Source organism: Calonectris borealis, chromosome 1 (genome assembly GCF_964195595.1).
Source record: "Calonectris borealis chromosome 1, bCalBor7.hap1.2, whole genome shotgun sequence".
NCBI classification, from domain to species: Eukaryota; Metazoa; Chordata; class Aves; order Procellariiformes; family Procellariidae; genus Calonectris; species Calonectris borealis.
The window spans coordinates 216642036-216661666 of record NC_134312.1 but is presented as its reverse complement, the minus strand read 5'-3'; the positions used below and the strand labels follow the sequence as shown (position 1 = coordinate 216661666).

Sequence of the window (19631 nt, the reverse complement as noted above, 5' to 3'; positions counted from 1 at the left end):
CTGGAATAAGCAGCAGACTTAAAGCCATTAGCAAATCTGAGTGCAACCAAAACAATGACACTTTTTTATTTTTCATCTTTCTCTCTCTCTCTCTCACCACACACACTTCCGTCTCCTTCCCCAGGTCCCCCAACCATGTCAAAACTCTTGCATTCTTTTTACTTTTTAAATAATCTGCTCAAGTAGCGAAGACCAACAATTTGTTGATATTCTGTGTCCAATCTGAGGAGTACCAGAGGCTTTGGAGGGAGGTGTATTCCCCCCAAAAGTGATAACTGCATGCCGGGAATAACGCAGAACTGTATCCCTCATCTCACAGCACCTGCTTTACACCCTTCCAGAAACTAAGAGCCCAAATAACAACTGCATTATCATAAAAAGATACATACGTACACACACACCCCCCACACAACTGCACTATAGCCCTGCCACCCCCAAATTATATACTACTTCTTCCAAAGCATATGAACTTCACCTGAAGTTTGCTGCCCTTTAATGGGAGGCCTTTTTTTGGCAAACTGGAATACTGCCTACACACTGACAGCCTTTACACTGACCCGCGATGGCTTTAGGTGAGAAAAGACAGACTGAAAAATCAAATGGCAAACACCATTTGACGTCTCCTGGTGATTTCCATTAGAAATGCATTAGAATTGTCATTTTAAAGGGTATTATTTAATGTAGGTTTGAGTTGCTAAAGACTCTGTCAGAGTTCCTGTATTTTCAACATAATTACATTTCCAGTAAGGCTGTTACATATTTTATAACACACTGTGGGAGCTGTAGGAGAGTACTGGAATGGTAGTAAATGGTGCTGATTTTAATGTGTAAAAAGCCAGTACCAAAAATACCTGAGGAAATGGGATTTCATGGAGAAAAGACACCATCAATCAGGCACGGTGTAAAGTCACAAGTGCAGGCAGCAAAAACCAACATAGAGGAGATTCTTAGCAGAGAGCCTATACGTTGTACTTCTGAGAACAGACTGTATTGAAGTATAAGATCAAGTTTTCGAGATACTATATGGCTGCGTTATATATTTGTTTCCCTTGATCTAAGAGGATCCTCTAACACACTGTAAACTCAGGCCAGCACTTCCAAAACTTACCTACAAATCAGAGGCGCTCGGCCTGTCAAGCGCGGCTGATTTTCTGAGGAAGCCTGGCATCCATTGCAACCCGTACCGCTCAGCGTCTCTGAAAGCCGGACCTAAGGTCTCATAAGCCGGGCGCCCAGAATGCAAAGCACCCAAAGTCAGTGGTTGCTTTTGTAAAAGCTAATTTTACATCAAAATGCACACTGGTCGCTCATGGTGTGACTGACGTTACTGAGAGCAGGCTTCCTCTGTACTTATCACAGCTCCTTCGAACAGGAGATTGAAGGAGTCTTAACCACCAGCACAAATACAATCAGGGCACCAGAAGTAATACCCTTTCTCTTACAAAAGAGATTCTTTAAAGACTCGTGGGATGAAGCTTTGTGACCTCTTAACAGAAAAGTGGTGCAACAGTTACATTAGTGCCAATTTTGGAATCCCAGCACTCCGTGCCAGACACAGTAAATTCGGACCTGAAAGTCAGGATTAGGGACAATGACTTTGAGAAGTGACTGTAACAGTACGTCATAAAGTACCAGTGGACTGTTTCAGAAGGAAACAATTTCTGAGAAACATGACGGAACTCTAGAAAGAAGATTCTCCAAGATCTCTGAATTACATACAGTTTTCTCTTCATGCTAACGCTGACATATACCAGCCCCCGCAAAGAGTGGACTGTTTATTTTACCTTCACTATCTGAAGTGGAGAGCCTGCGTTTATGAACTCTTCTTAACTCCTTCCCATATCGGACACTTTTCTGTGAGCCATCACTTTCTGAATCTTCCTTATAATTAACTTGTCTCTTCTGATTCCGTCTTGATCTTCTCCTCCTAGTTTCCAGGTAATCATCATCACTGTAATCTGTGTAATCACCACTCTCTGTACAGAAGAAAACAGTGACGTGTGTTATTCCATTAAAGCAAAATTGCACAATTTAGATAAGCTTTAGACCAGCACCAATAAAATCATGCGTTCTTCCAGCACAGGAGAGTCTCAACCATCATGACCCGTTCCAGGCTCATGCATCAGTTACCCCATTCACTGCCAGTGTAGAATTGTTTGATTTTAAAATCTTCTCACAAACCTTTTTCCTGTCTCCCTCAAACTCCTCCAGAACAGGTTTCCTTCCAGTGTTTTTCTTCCCTCATCTCTACTGGTGCCAAAGATGCCGCCTCTACAATTCCTGACAGTCGAAACAACCTTACTGAATCAGAGTTGTTGATGCACACTGACACTGGAAAGTCCTTTCTGTTTTTAAAATTTAAATAAATTGCACTCCACTCGAACACTTTTAAGAATAGGTAAATGAAAAAACACTGACAAGATGAAACTCCAGGTAAGATCTGAGTTATAGAATTAACAACAAATATCAGTCTTGATCGTAAGTTTGCTTAAAACAGAAACTGTATAGAAGAAACTTACCATCATTCACAGTTCTTCCTGCACCAGTCTACTGCAGCTAGTGTCTTTAAGAATTAAATTTATTTACATCAACTGAAAATAGCCTTGAATCAACTTTAGCTGCTTTTTCACTGAGCTGTGCCAGAACAATTATCCCAAGATACATTTCTATACATGTCACATACTATTCCTAAGTTAGTGATTGACATGAGTTACAGATTGAAGTGGCATCCCCTTTACTTCCTAAAATATTAGAGAAAGAATCAGAGCAAGTCAACAAGAACAACCACCTTCAGAAAGAAACTCCGTCTCTGAAGAGTGAAAACAAAGCCACTCACAGGGTACCTTACTTCCTTAGCTCAAAACAGGGTTAAGGCAGGATCCTGGGGGACAATAACAGGGGTAAAACAGAGAAATACAGAGTTAGGACTATACCCTTAGATACATACGGAATGAAACTGGAATCAGCTGATTTTATCACAGACGTGTGTCCACTAGGAAACAAATATTTGCTCCTGTGCATTATAGAATAGATAAGCAATCTCTTTAGACTTCTGCCAGTATCTTCACGGATAACAGCTTACAGTTAGTGCAATGATGCGTTCAGGACAGGGAGACAGCAACTATTTTAAGTGCATATAGCTATCTTTATCTGTCCATACATGAACCCTTCTTTTGGAAACCAGTACTTCAAAGCTACTTATTCCAACATGTTCATCATCTATATTCTAGAGAGACAGGTGGAAAAGTAACACACACTGCAGTAAGTTAACACTCCAGTGTACTTAGTACCTTAAATTCACAACAGAAATAAGGAAAAATAAGTGCTTATATACCTGGCACTTTCTAGGACTGGGTCTCAAATGAAGCAGAAACAAGAGGACAGCCTTCAGAGAAAGATGCTAATCATGAAAAGGTGTGAGTATTGCATAGGTGCTATTCTCATACTTCAAACTGTGCAAACAGAAAACGAACTGGTTGAAGGACAAGTAGAGTAAAGTGAATTATTAGGTTCTCCTGTGATGCGAGAGTCTTCAGTTACTAAAGATCAAAAAGGATAATCATGGAAGAGACAGATTCAAGGTGTTACAGTTTGCTTTCAAGCCTACCAGAGAACACGGAATGCCATACAACTGAAGGAATTTTCTTCCATACAAAGTGAGGGAAAATGTTTCTTTGAGAAGCTTTTTCAAAGGTATTCGGAAGGTCTTCAAGTAGCTATAAAGAAATACATTTTTGCCTCCATCCTTTCCCTTCCCTGCCATCATGTTCCAAACAGGAAGATAGAGAATAGCTGAGACTGTCCACCAAGGTGCCCTTTTGAATCGTAACACGAGCATTCATTTAAATACATATTTACTTAAAACGCCAAGAACGTCAATACTAGTTTCCTGCAGAGTATTCACAGCAGAATAAGCAGCAAACTGCTTTACAGAGAGCAAAGATGACATCTGAATTGACCAAAGCAACCAAACAAGTTAGTGACAGTCATGATAGGAAACTGAGACTTCCACTCTTCCTCTTTACTGTACAGACTGTTTAGTATATTTAAGACTCTCATACTCACCAGATTCTCTGCTTGAATTGTCTTCAGAATCTTCATCTTCGTCATCTTCAGAATATTTTTTCTTGACAGTTTTCCTTCGTAACCGCCTGCTTTGCCTCATGGGCCTGGAGAGGTGTCGCCTGGATATGCGGGCACAGAACTCTGAATCACTGTCTTCGTTTGATGGTGGGTCATCTTCACTTTCATCCAGGTTTTCCTCTGATATAACAAACTCGTCCTGAGATCTGTTCAAAGAGAGACCACAGACAACAGAGATAGATAACGGAAACAAAGGATCAAAACAGTACTTCTATTTTACAAGCAAGTGATATATGCAAAATAAGTATTGTCTTACACAAAAAAATGCACAAATCTTATAATGCGGAGCAAAAATCCAGAGAGAGGAAACTGCCATCACTGACATTAGGTTTCAGTTGTATACTTGGGATATAGCTTTACAGTGCATTACACAGCAGATTAGAACAGCAGGTGAATGTAAACACTGTCAAACTGAGACTGGAGGTGACGTTTACATAGGACAGATTCTAGAGTGTTCATATAGTACACTGCAATGTGACATCTGCATAGCAATAACTATGGACGAGCATCACCTGCAGAGGGGAAAAAAACACCCACCATGTTCTGGCAGAGATGACCTCCCCTTCATGAACCAAGCACTGTCCTACGCAATTTCTGAGAATTAGAATATCATGTCTTAATACAAAATTGTTGCTCTCATGCAAAACATGCATCTCTCAAACTTATCAGCTTGTAACACTCACGTCGTTTCAAAAGTGAACAAATGCTTTTTTAAAAAACATTGAGCACTGAAGGGACACAGTCACTTGCATTTGGCCGCCAGTCGAATGTAAATTCCAGTATAACATCCAGAAGGCATTCAGCAGAGGATGGAGTTGAAAATGCCTGAGCATGCTTTAACAGATCAATGCACTATTAATTCTGTGAGATTTCTGCAAGCTACACTCATTGATTGGAAATTTCCAGCACATTTAGCTCAGCTATTCAGGGTACCCATGAATTGTCCTCAGCATGGTCACAGGTGAAAAAAACTCAAAATTTGTATCTATGTTGTATAGATTATCCATACACTTACTAAATTGACTCAGTGGCTGGTGTAAAGCTTTAAATGTTGGTGGTAAAGAGCCTAGACCTCGTGCTCCATTATGTTTCTTCATTGAGGCATAAAGGACGTATGGCAATCGGGCCCAATAAAAATTCCACAAAACACAACATTTTTAAAAGAAAACAACCAGCCTCACTTTAGCTACAACTTTGTTAAGGATTTCTGCTAGGCAGTCACATCAGCCAGAGAACTGAGCCCATCCGGCTCCCTCAGTAACATATCTGTGTATAGAACCCCACGGTGTGGCCTCAAACATACCAGTAACATTTCCAGAACATGTTTTGCTTAAAATACAGGGTGAATGATTTCAGCGCATGGACCCGGAGCGCAGTTTTTCCAATACAGTGATGTTCGCTGAGGCCAAGAGGAATTTTGCTGGCACCGTGCAGTGCTGTTCCAGCACTGGCCACATGCTCCTAATGATCATTTCAGGGGCATTGCCAAGTCACAGAAGCCTCTAGCAGTCTGTGACTTGTGGTGGAAGTTAAATTGCAGACCTACCCATCGCTGATCTTGAATTCATCCTCACTCTCTTCTTCATCCAGATTACTGTCACTGTCCAGGTCATTTAGTCGCCGTCGTTTCTTGCGTCGTGCTGCAGCAGCCCTTTGTGGTCGCTTGTTTTCTTTCCTTTCTTCCTCTAGGATTGTGGAAATGTCTTTTCCACGGTGACCTGTGATATTAGACATGTCTTTGCCTCTGCCAATGCCTGAATTCAGTGATAGAAAGGGCAAAAAAAAGGAAGTTTATTTTTTGTTCAACTTTATACATATCTTTCTTCCATGCCTCTAGCTTCAGTTTATTTTCCATAAAAAAGCAGAATATTTTTTTGTCATGCAAGACTCATCCATGTCTGGAGTCTCGTTCCTGACACATACAGTCCCAGCTGTGGTCACTTGGAAATACTGAAGTCCATGTGGAAGACAGCGGCTAAGTGTCAGCATTCTGATACTCAATCCCCACCCACATTATTACCAATGCTAGTGCCTTTTGAGTAGGGCAGATATCAGAAAATACGTTTTCTTCATAATGCTGAATATCCTTCTTGGGAGATGAAGTGTTTAAGTCGCTGTTTGGCCAGGGAGTGGAGTTTCTGAAAAGCTGGTTTTACTGTTGAGACTTAGTTATGTTTATTCTACGGGTCTTGTGTTACACACCCACAGACACACGATTTTCAGATTGTCTGTATACTGAGCTTCTGAAAACTGGTGTCTTTAGGGAGACGCCACAAGCCAGACAACTGAGGGATAACATTTCATGGCAGTTTTCTCCAGGCAAGTTAAGGTGATACAGAAGCACAAATCCATCTACATCTCTCAGATACTGTTGAAAAATCTCTCTTTTGGTCCCCTATGTTGCCTTAACAGGCAACAAAGAACATAATTTCACTTTATTCACATTCAACTGAGAAGTGCTTATAAATCTGGATTAGTATTTTTAAGACGACTTTGTAAACCCAGTCTTTAGGAGGTCCAACCGCGGACCAATTTATAAGCCCAGTTTTTACAGGGGACAAATGTCAGTAGCGCTAGCTGCCATTCCTATCTCAAATCCAAAACTTATTTAAGAGTTTTCTTGTCATGCTTAGTCATTGCATTCATGTATCAAAACATGTACAAGCTAAATTTAACTAGCAAGACCAAATACTTTTTGGCATCTTTTGGCAGCCTGGGATGGCCATTCCCAAGGGAAATTATTTAGTTTGATTCAAAAAATACAGCAGTAAAAACTGTAAACTACAAAGTTTAAGGGAGAAGATTATATTTGTTGCTTCTCATATCAAAATAAATTTGGTCTCAATGTTCTTATCACCGTTGCAATGAAAAATAAGTAACATCAGAAACATACCTCCTCCATCAGCCTCCTTGATATCATCTTCAATTGCTTCATCAATTGCCTCATCAAATTCATCAAACCTAAAAGTAACAGCTTTCATTTACCACTTTGAAGCGAACCTTGATAAATTATATTATGAAAACATACCTCAAAATCTAAAACTGCTATAAGAAATCACACTGCACAGAAAATGGGCTGGATATATAATAAAATAACAATGATAATGAGCCGGATTGATGATAAAATAGCCAGTTTTTACAAGGTGTGTTTCTTATTTCTATTTGCTAGCAGATTATTTGTCGTTGCCTGGCTGTCTTAGTATTGATTTATGCGGACAGAAAACCACTTTCATTTTACATGACATACCACTGAATTTAACAATATATAATTTGAAAGTTCTTTAAGACGGTATCAGTGGCATTTTTCACACAAAGTATTAGTCATTTTTTCCACACCTTTTATCAGTAAACATGCGCACTACCAATCTGCAAAACAGACTTTCTGAAAAGCACCTATTAAAGTCAAAGTAAAATTATTCATCCTGTCTAAATTTTCCTTGAAAACTTATTTTAGATAGCTTCTTTCTCCTCTTAAAGCTCATGGTAATCGTACTTCATGGATCTGCAACATCCTAAGCTGAACAGATAGAACATACTGTACACAGTTCTTCGTAATTATATATAAATAAGCTGTAATGTAATGTTACATAACTAAATAGGACAAACAAAAGTGAAATAATTGAGTACGTTTGTCCTGCAGCAACTTCTCTAATACTGCATAAATCTCTGCATGCTGAGTAACTCATTTAAAGGGAACAGCAAATGGAGGAAAAAGGATCCAGTCCTTCTACACAGATGACTTCAGTTTGTTTCTTCAATTATGAATTCAAATCCCTCAATTCAAATTCAAAAGCATTGTTACCTGTATCACCAGATAGATGCCTTGAGATATAACACGCAAAAGTACAAATTTTATTAACTATAGGAAAGACATTTTACTTAGATGCAAGTTTTTCTTCTTCTCATTGAAATTTTTTTTTTTTTTTAGATACAAACAACAAACAGTTGGACAATACTTTCATTAAAGATTCCGTTTCTCAGTCACAAAAGAAAGATTACAGTTATATTTATCTTGGTCCTCCATAGTAACCTCCAGCAGAACAAGAAAAGAATAGATCTAATACTACTCTGTATTCCAGTAGTAAGCATAAAACGCTTTCTCCTTTAAAAATAAGGTGATGGATTTCTGGTTTCTTTATATTCCCCAAGAAGAACTGCATGTCACGTTCAAGGCAGCTTTACACAGCAAGGAAGTAACTCTGAAATTATTCCATCAATAAGATTAGTGCCACATTACTCAAACACTATTTTCCCTCCACACTGCTAAAAAAAACCCTCTTTAAAATATGAGAAATCACTTAACGCTTTCAAATCACTGCTAACAAATAACCTGAGCTCAAACATGAGCTGACAGCTCCTTTTCCATTAGGTGTAATGGAACATAATTTCTTCTGACGCTGCTTTATTCATAATGCAGATTTCTGCTAACCTCCTCACAAGAGGACTCAACAGATGACTCGGGTGATACAAAGGGATTACATGTCTTTAGAGAACCAGAATGCTACACAATACAGATTTGTCTGTAAGTGGAATAAGAAGTTTAGCATTTATTTTCCCCTGCTGAAGGAAGGCATACACAATTCTCAGTGACACTAGTAGGACTTCACTGTGGACATATAAATTTGAAGTGACGCACTGACACATGTAATATTTTCACCAGCTCAAAGTTGTGTGTATGATGTAGTCTATAAGAAAGACTCAGTCACTTTGTATCAGAAGATTGATTTTTCCAGAGCAACATTATATGAAACATTATTTCCAATAAAAAATTACTGTCTTTGCACAACATGTGTCCTGCTGAAGTCATGGCAGATACCCTTCAGGCAAGATTTTTTTTCTCCTGGTCAGATGCCGCCTGACCAAACCTATCTAATCTTGCCTGTGGCATAATGTTCTTTACAGATATACTTCATTTCCTAAAGCAGCAATGGCATTTTTGTTACTATGGCTTCTGCTGTTAATTTAAGAAGTTACCAAAAATCAACAGCTAAGCAAGGTCAGACTGAGTTTTCTGAACAGACTGGAAAACTCAGTGTATACAAACGCCATGCCTCTCCTCAACAGCAAAATCAGATTTACTATGAGTTTAATCACGCTTATTGTTGGAAGGATTTCAAAGTTGTAATGTTCTAATTTTTGATGATAAAGGTCTACATAGAACAAGTACAGGAAAGGTAATTCTTTTTTTTTTTTTTAATATTCCTAATGCAGCTGGGACAAAAAAATACAGGCTTTCAGGCAACAACATTCTTCTCTAATCCCAAAAGGCAGCCTACTAGCCTGGTGGACTGAAGAGGATATGGAGCACCTCAAGAAATTATTTAGAAAATAGTTTAGAAAACACTTTGGTAATACACTGAGAACAAAAGATAATATTAAGATCATGCTGAATTTTTGGAAACTTCAGTGACCTGTTCTACTTTCAGAATGTGCAGAGTCTAAATATCTTGGAGTTCTAATTTACTAATTGCATTTTTATCACAATTTCTCTAAAGAGTTATAGACCATTTTTAGATGTACTGTCTCATAATTGCGTTTTAAGTTTCATGCCTCTTTCATGTAAAGAAGCCGTAAGGGGGGAAAAAAAGAGAGAGGGGTATTTAAGGCCTTTAGACACAAGCGTAAGTCTCCCTTTCAACAGAACGGAGAGGTATGATTCACCTGCTTTAACTTATTCCAGAAACTGCAGTAACACCAAAACCTTCTCCAGTGTTCCTGAACAAAGTACCATATACATTTTATTTTTTTTATGCATCATCCCTTCACTATACCACCTCATATGCTTTTACAATCATCCAGCATAACCAGTGTTCAGAGGAAGAGACACTTTAGTTGGGTCTCTCTTTTAAATGTAAAAGTGTGCATGAGAAGTGGTGGGTTGCTTGAGAAGGAAAACGACAGTATGACTTTTCTTTGTTTTACAAGCTATTTAAACAAGCTGCTGACCTGTAGCTTATGCACTTTCGGGTTCTGGTAGACCTCCTTTCAAGCAGTTTTGATTTTGGCTTTTTGGAATCTTTCTTCTTTTCCTCCTGACCTTCAGGTATTTCTGGCTCCTGTTCACGTAAGACAGAAGTGTCAAAAAGCTTTATCGCCCCCCTCCCTCCACACTCATCGTGACTGAACTCATGATACAGATACTCGTACGATCTAGAAAGCTCATATGCACAACACAACACGTTTTGGCTTCTATTATAAGGACTTGTTACAGCTGAGTTCGCGTGAACGCTCACACCTATTGCTCTTACTGGCTCCATAATTCCACAAATACAGAGTTTAAGGGTTCAGGCTATTGTATCATTGTGTTTATACTACAACACTGACATCATGCCTCAGGTGATACTCCCAGGACTAGTAAATGCAGCAGCTGAACACATTGTTGATAGCATCTCTACATACTGAGCACAGGGACACCTTTACATGGTGCGGTTTCAATAAAATTCCACGCAGGTTAATTTTATGATATTGTTTCCAAGATATTCATTTAAAAAAAAAAAAATCTGCCCCCAGGCTGAATTTTTCAAATATCTGCCCCCAGCCATAGACTCTTCTGCAAGTTTGTAAAAGCTGTTACCATTTTTCTGTAATCCAGAGACAGGGGGAGAAAGTTGGCTTTATTACAGTCAGTTAGAGTGGAAAGTCTATGTTTAAAACAAACAAAAGTTTCATTTTAAACTCTCATGCAAGGAACAGATTATATAATTTCGGATGAATCATAAGCCAGAAACATTTGTTTCCATCAGTTCCAAAGAAAAGCCATGGCAATTAGTTCAGACCTAGATAACTATACAGCAGACACCAGAGCTAAATAAACTGAATCCCACCTTTATGAATTGTAGAGCACTCTACTCAAAACCCAACTGTCATGGGTAGGGAGGTGATTCTGCGATCCTTCACTGACAGAGGACTCTGTGTGGCACCAGTTGGCTCTAATAAACACGATAAAGCTCCCTTGGCTTCTCTGCTAAATTCAATCTCAGTTGAAAATGAAGGGTCTAGAATTATTTCTGATCTGCATATAGATTGATTTTTCTATCCAAGATGCTACTAGCACTTCTAACACACCACTGAGAAACTTCTTCCCTGAGAAGTTTGGAAAATAAAACAATAATACAACATAGACAATAACTTACCTGAGGTGGAATGATGTTCTCAATACTGATACCCACATACACCAAGCGCTCTTTTCTTTAGGAGAGAAAAAAATGAAAATAAGCTTACAGAAAGACTGCAGATATCTAAAATAATGCTGTAATTAGCACCATTTGAAGCTCTTACTATCGCTAGGTAAACTGACTCTGACTGAAAACAGTTATTTTAGTTGGAATTATGTGCTAAATCTCATAAGAGTACATTTTCCTGCATGCATAATGTAAGAGATTTCCAGAGAGTTCTGACAAACAACAGTACTTGAAGATTGTGGGCACCACAGAAATGATTTAATTGGGCTGTAAGTAAATTTTAAAAGTCTTCTGATGAGCCTTCTGCACTATACATTTTTATTCAAATAACCTCCTGGAGAACTCTTTACTGAAAGAATCTAGCATAGTATTTTTTATTAAATAACATGAACAAGCACAGTTCCTAAAGTAATACTGACAAAGAGGAAAAAATGGATTTTAGGTGGTTTTACAGCCAAAAAGACCATGAACTTTGACAACTCTGTATCATTATATCTAAATTGAAATTTCTGGCTGCGTATAAAAGTAAATTGGTTTTGTCTCCTAATGTCAGTTCTCCAAACTGATAGATCAAAAGAAATCTTCATCCATCTGAGCACCATGAGATTTGTTGGATGAGGAAGAATTTTGTCATACACCGTGCAAAATCACTATGCTCTTGAAAATGAATTAAAATAGCATCTTAAGGCAACAGATACAACTCCTAAAATGAGAAAAGAACTAGAAATGTAAACATTTGAGTATTCAGTGAGTGTCTTCAACAGTTCCTCTACTTCTCATTTCTTGTGATGCAAAACATCAAGAGACAGGAGAGATGAGAAAAATTCAGCTGTTTTCAAACATGATCAGTGAGGCTTTCAAGATCTGCTTTTCTCCTCCCTGGCTTGAGTACACTCTGCTTAGCAAATTAGCAAGTGAAACAAGCCAATCCTGCTGAGGTAAAGGTCTTAAAAAGAAATGCAAAATGAAGTATCTAATGCATTCCTTATTAGTACGTAGTACACAGAAGCTCAACACTTTAACCAATAGCTTAAACATTTGAACCACCAGGTCTCCAACGGTAGGTGCAGATAAGCACTGACTAGTTATAAACTCTTCCTAGAAGAATCCAGAAAACATCTTCTCTCATGAAGCAGCTGCAAAAGTTGCTACAGGGAAGTCATAACAGTGTGCATGGAAGGAAGTACTCCACCTGATTTGGCCTGGGAGAAGCAGAGAAGTAGTTCCCAGAGGGATTTTCTATCAAGAATGTCTGAGAGTCTCTAACATGAACTAAAAGGGGCATCCATAACAGATTTAATGTCCACTCCCTCTAGCTGGTGGTAGGACATGGTTAGCATGTACATGAGAAACCTGAAATTCAGCCAGGTTGTTGCAGTAGCATCTTCAATTCATGAACAGAAAAAAAAATAAAGGTATGACTTTGATCTATGTATTTGTAAGTCAATGTGAAACCTAAAGCTTTCATTAAAAAAATCTGCGACGTAACGCTTTGGGGATGCATAAGAATATAGCTGAGCAGCTGAATCAATTTCAGCCAGACTCCTGAAAGCTAGAGAATAACTGAAAGAGCACGACAGTATCGCTAGTTCAAAAAGCACGATAATAACCCTGGTTCAGAGAATCTATTAAGTGTGTGTGCCCACGATGAGACAGTTGGGTTTTCTTCTCTTTGCCAAAAAGACAGACAACACGCACTGTGATTTTACAGAAACATTACATTAAAATGTTTCTATGCCCCAAACAACCAACCTGCTTTAACTTTTACAACAAGCTGTAATAAGGACTATAATTTCTTCTAGCATTATAATTCTTCAGCCTTTTTACCTCACAATTTGCTAAAATATACCACCATTAAGTTGAAAAACTTCAATATTCAACTATTGTATCATGAAATCTTTTATAAGCCAAGCTCATTTCTCTTTTTAAGAGACTTTTAAAAAAAAATTTAAAAATAATTTAAAAAACCAGCCTCATCATATACAATAGAAAAAAATTAGGTTCACTTTGTATGAGGATCAGATTGCAAAACGGTTGTTAAACATCTGTTTCAGACACTGAAAAGTGCTATAATATCAATTGTATGCTCTCCTGTAACCATTAAAAGATTGTATTTTTATGCAACACTAGTCATTTCAAGAAAGCAAGACAGACTGGAAAAAGCTTGCATTCCATGTAATGTTTGCCAGCAGAATATTTACCAAAGTAGGTCCAAAAATACTGTTCACTAGTAATGAGTCTTCCCACCGTAAAGCAGAGCGGCAGACACAGTTCCTTTGTGTCCCATACTCCTGCACAGATGGAGGCTGTGTGTAAGCTGAGCTTACTCATAAAAATAGCTAATAGTTTCGTTCCCAAAGCTACAAATTCACTAGACTTGGCAAGCCAAGGATAATTTTACCACAGTATGATCTAGATCCACTCTGAGCAGAGTAGCAGTGTTAGGAGCAGTTGGTACCTGATCTGTCACTATCATTGTTGCTGCTGCAACAGCAATAACAAAGAGGAGATTGGAAGGAAGCTGAAAGCAGACACGGATTGTGCTCCGCTCTTCCCAGCACCAAATCACTACATCCCATGTGATATTAGAGTACCTGCTACAAATATAAACCTGCTCAATTACTTTCTTTAAAAGGGTCTCACCTTCTGGTGAAATTTGCCTTTTAAGATACAATTCATGCAAAGTTTTGTTTAATAATGCATACAGATGTTATTAAATTTTGCAAAGTATTCAATGTAGGTCCTAAAAGGTACAAATTATGCAGACTGTGTTTCATGTCCCTCATTTTCAGGTCTGAAAACTGCAGATAGGATGTTCCAAATATTAAGAATGTTGTTCATAAATGCAGTAGACCGGTTTGCGTTTAGCCTTCAGTAATGGCAGGGGTGGACACAAAATTTCACTCGAAGTTGTAATTCAGCTGACCCACTATGCTACAGCAATTGTATAATCTTGTAAATTCGGCAAAGTTTAAAAGAATCTAAAGCAACAAGACTAAAAAAACACATTAACCTGGACGACCTTTGAAACAAAGTCAGGACTTAACCTTGCTTACAGCAGGAACTCTTCACACGGCTGACAGTATTACTAACACATGCAGCTGAACCAGCGCTGAAAACCATTTAACTACTGGTATAGGAAAGCCAAATTTGTGTTCAGGTACCTTAACCAAAGTTTAATACAAATGTATTTGCTTATCTTTTCCAATTATTGGACTTTTTCTCCCTTCTTGCAAGCTCTCCCAGCACTACACCACCAATAATCAGTGGGAATTCAAAATGGTCTTACCAATTCCCAGTCTTGTTGCTACTTTCCTCCCCAGTCCCCAGTTATTTTAATGCTAAGTTATTACTACCCCTCTGCATAGCAGCTTGCTGTGAACACAACCAAACAATAGTACCTGCGTTCTGCACGCTCCTTCTTTTTTAAGACAACATCCAGATCTTGTAATTGTTCTTCTAATTTCTCACAGAGTAATTTCTAAAGGAATGAAACACAGCATTAGCTTCTTTCATAACCAACCATTTTCATGTCGAACTAACGTTCAGACACTTCATTCACTATTTCTATATTTGTCTGGAAGAAGGGTGAGTGCCTTGCTACACTGGAGGCTCCTCTTCGATGAACAAGGCTTTACAACAAAGACTGTCTTCCTAAAACACGCGTGCTTCACCGTGAACTGCTAGAGATGCATCCTCCCAGTAACTGGCATTTATTGTAGGAAGCAACATGCCTAAAGCAAGTATTAAAGATGTTTAGAATAAACACATTTCTAAATTAGTACCACATTTTTGTTGGTATTTACTTTGCCTCAGAGAAACCTGAGATTTCATAGACATACATAACATACATACAGAAAGCTGAGCGTATACACACAGTGACATCTGCTTGTCCCTTATCTTAATCTTGGAAGAATACACGAATCTGTGGGCACCGCAGTAAAAAGCAGAGATACACTTCAGGATCATTTTCTTACCAAATGTTCCATATCTTAGAACACCACTTAATACTCAAGGAGCCATATGTAAAAAAGAGTTTTTATGGGCAAATTGTGCCTTATTCCATGTTAATGCCCGCATCGTACTATTTCCAAGGATCATCATCACGCTTTTACAAATCTGTCATTTTTCATATTAAAAATTTCTAAACAGCAACAGAGCAAGGAGATGCTCTAACTACAAGCTGCAATCCCAAATTGTGTAAAGAAAACATTCTTACATATTCAAAATCATCACTACTTAAAAATACCCCTCAGAAGACAACTAAAAATAATGCTCAATACAGCCGTATCACATCATGTCCAGCGGGACTAGCTTTTTGCAGGGCAACAGCTCTTTTGGCAAAGAATTTCTAAAAGCAAGGAAGAGGTTTGGGATCAGGCAGATTACTCTGAATATGTGCATAAATTGTTCCCCAGTAACTTAACAAGAACAGCATCACACACTCTATAGCTAATCCTCCCAAGCACATCCCTGCAAATCTTGCTATTTTAGATGTACATTAAATGAAACTGGACATGTGCATTATGCAGGTTTTTTTGGCAGAAGCAGCTTCTAACCTTCAAGAAAAGTGTTCATATTTGTCTATTACTTGACACGGACAACGCTGGCCTTCCCAGCAGAGGCAAACTATACTGTGAGACTCATTAGAAATAGCAGTTTTCTCTAACCAGCTCCTGAGCAAATGTCTCTGAAGAAGGAACAGCACTTCAGAAACAGCTGCTTGCTTTGGCCACCAATCCATCCCTTGCTGCCTGCTGCTTCCCCCTCCAGGATGATAACATGATGTTTCTTTTTGGAAAAATTAAGACATATTTTCAATACTATGTTAGTGTTGAGGTAATTTAACCAAAGATGGGAGAAGACCAGTGTGGTTGGAGATTCCCATGTACATGTCAGTCATTCATCACTAGCAGAAAAAAGAAAGGGAGAGGAAAACCACCTCCCAAAACTCAGTTTTACCAATGAGCAAGAGGGAAGATCAGCATCCCTACAATCCATCACAGTCTATTTTTTAACAGAAAAACGATAAAAGAACTTGTTAAACTCTCAACAAATCCCCACAACTGCAAGTAAAGCTGAAAAGGAGAACAGTGAAGTCAAATAAGAACCATACATGCTGGCAAGGTGGGCAGAACCACTCTCCGTCGGGGATTATCATCAAAGGAGGGCGAAGGCAGGCTGTGTGGTATCCACTGTCACAAGAGTCACACAACAAAATCTGTAGAAACAAAATGAATCATGAGTATCTTTTGGCATTCACAACATGTAACAAGCTCCAGAACTATTTCACCAGCCAACACAGAAGCACTTTACAAATACTTTGGACTGTGCCAAAACCAAAAAAAATCCTGTATCACTTATCACTAGATATTTCCGGGGCCAGGGGTGGTTTTTATGGGGAAGTTTATGTATCATAGTTTTCTATTTTAACACCAGATTTCCTATGTATTCTCAGGCACTTAGTACTACTGGACTACATACTTTGTGTGCCCATAGTGTGATATCTGGTAATGCTTTCCAGATCCCGGACTAAGGGGAAAACTGCATCTGGACAAGATGTGATGTGAACGGTTTTCCCTGTACATTCATGTCCACGTGAAGGAAACCTGGCCATTTCCTCAATCAGGATGATTTTATGTCCCGGACGGTAGAGACAAAGCCTTGCAGACTCTTAGAGATAAACAGAACTAGGCAACTACTAGAGTTTGTACTTAGTTGGGTAAAGCTTGAGACATCCCTTTCCTCTAAAACTGAGGAACAAAGCTGACATAAGCCATGTCAGCTGCAATATTTATCTCTAACATCTTAAAGTTCGAACTTTGTCTCAACTGTGCCAGGATACCTGTCACACACCTGAGAGTATGCTTATTTTGTGGATTCATAGCAGGACTGCACGTTATGATTTCCCAGATAAATAGGAATTCATGATGACGTCTACTGCTGATGAACCAGAACCATAAACATCAGAAATAGTGAAAGCTTGCTGTGCTCCTTCTGTATGGGATTTTGCTATATCCAGTCCTCAGGGTGATGTGCAGCTGTATCCAACAGGGATGACTATGTAGCTGTGACCACGTTACAAGACACTGGAGTGCACACGTTGCACTGCTGTTGTTTTTTTTGATGTTGTCTCCTCTGTATTCATTGAGATTGCAGGCACAACCTAGAAGCCTCACCCAGATCAGTTCTCAATGGGCTAAATTGTGTTATACCTCATAAAAGACGACATTTCAGAGGTGGTAAACAGAAGAAATAACTTCCTTCCCTCCTTATTAAAGGTAAACTCATCTACTCCTACATACAGCCAACTCAAAGGATGATCCGCCTTCAGATAGCACCAAAGCCAATCCACCAAATCTGACACAACAGCCAACAGCAGCTTTCCCCAAAAGCCTACCAGCTCAGGGTGATTGGGAAGGCCACACTTCTTGCACGGCTCATCGTCATCAGCAGGTGCAGCTTCTTCTTCCTCCTCTTCTTCCTCTTCCTCCTCCTCATCAGAGTTTTTTTCACTATCTGAGTCCTCACTTTCTTCATTACTTGAGTATTTCCACCTGCCACGTGTTCGTGTACCCGTCCACCGAACTTTGCTTCTCTATGAGACATACCATTTGAAAGAGAAAACACAAAGGAAGCTTACAGAGTTTCTTCCCAGATCTTAAAAAAATATCTCTCTACAGTGAAGTGATTAATTTCAATCAGAACAGTTGCAGTAAATTTACAACAGGGCATTTCAATGAATCTCTTTCGAAGAGCCTTAAAATGCAACAAGATAATAAAGGGAGAAAAATTCATATCTACCTGCAGAAACTCTCAAATAAGAGTTAAAAGTAGGAAGACAAATTTGTCACTCAGCCCCTTTTTTTCTATTTTGACAAGGTAAACTTTCTTGTGAACATGGTAAATTCCACATTTAAACTTTCTGACTTTTTGATGATAGCTTTCCTCAATGCAAAGAGAATATTTTCTTTTTTTTTCCTCCATGTACAGTTTGTCTTTTATTTCGCTTTAGAAAACATGTTTGCACTCTAACAAGTATATTAACTTAAGTGTTTCTGGTGCTTTCCTCTAAGATGGGCATACTTTTCTGAAATAATATCATTGCACCTTCTAAGTGCATAAGACCTTATATCAAGGTCTTCTTTCGCATTTATACTTTTCCATTATTTTTCTTAAGTGAAAACTGATTCAGTTGATGCTTCTTTTTTGCTAATCAGAGGCTAATCAAATCTACCCCTTTGTATCATATCTACCTTAGTAAAGCAACCACATATCTTACCATGCATTTACTTTCCACCTTTTTATTTTAAACAGTGCAAACTGACATCTCTTATTCTCTAGATGTGTTAAGCTTCACTAGTTATTTGTTTAAAATATATTTTGGATGAAAAATTCAGTTAAAATTCAGAATACCATTTTGTATTAGTTAAAACTACTTTCTGCAACTAGGATCTTTTATATTGAAAGCAGCATACCAAACAGAAAAAACTTTTCTTCTCATTAATTGAGTTGTTTCTCATAGACTTCATTCTCTCACAACTGTTTCCCCCCACCAGACACTGAAGAAGGAAAATAACTTTTCAAGCTATTCCAACTGAAAACATTTTTTAATTTTGACTAAACTACTCATTGACCTGAATGAGCTGAATAAAATAAAATGTACAAAATATTCTATTTATCCTGCAGGACGGACTTGTACCGAAGCAGTATTTGTCATATTGGTAAAATTTTGTATCAGGTTCTTAACATTAATTTCCAACTCTTTACTGATTTTACTGTTCACTGAACTTTAGTAGCAAATGTACTTTAAATCCGTGATAGTATTAGTTTAAATTTAGGCTTCATCATATATCATCATCATTTCAAACCTATTTTCTAAAGGCCCTTCTTTAAAACAAATATAAAATATCCTATTAAAGATTTGAGTATTTTTGATCCTGATAAAATGACAGAAGCTTACTAGTTTCACACTTCTTCCTCTACCATTTATTTCAGAATCTCTCTGGAAAAGTAAGTCTTTTTAGATCTCTGTATCTTTCAAAAAAAGAGATCAAGTTAAAACTCCTATAGCAACAGTACTTCAAAATTAAAACTACTTGTAGGACTTACAATCACTATGATTTTAATTTATTTTTAAATGAAAATTTTAAAATTAATTTTTAACGTGAAAATTGTTTTTGTTTGTTTATGTATATAACAGAATTTTTCAGTATAAATGTTATCATTCACTGTAAAATCAACTGTTCATTTTATGAAGATTATTCAATATAGCAGTATGTGAAAGAAAACTTCCTAAATAAGTGA

The 19631-nt window shown here is 38.0% G+C and overlaps 1 protein-coding gene across 6 annotated transcripts in view; it reads right to left on the bottom strand.

Moving 5' to 3' along the window:
• RSF1 (remodeling and spacing factor 1) overlaps positions 1–19631 on the bottom strand; it is a 56838-nt gene that overhangs the window by 863 nt on the left and 36344 nt on the right. For 4 of the 6 annotated variants that reach the window (XM_075140290.1, XM_075140292.1, XM_075140291.1 and 1 more), the window contains 9 exons: positions 17725–17922; positions 16441–16545; positions 14726–14805; positions 11277–11331; positions 10090–10199; positions 7037–7104; positions 5690–5897; positions 4066–4289; positions 1785–1976 (listed from right to left, as the gene is read on the bottom strand). In XM_075140290.1, coding sequence (XP_074996391.1) covers positions 1785–1976; positions 4066–4289; positions 5690–5897; positions 7037–7104; positions 10090–10199; positions 11277–11331; positions 14726–14805; positions 16441–16545; positions 17725–17922 — 1240 coding nt within the window. Of the gene's footprint in view, positions 1–1108; positions 1570–1784; positions 1977–4065; positions 4290–5689; positions 5898–7036; positions 7105–10089; positions 10200–11276; positions 11332–14725; positions 14806–16440; positions 16546–17724; positions 17923–19631 lie in introns of those variants that run through there. The other 2 variants (XM_075140295.1, XM_075140296.1) reach the window with 2 other exon arrangements.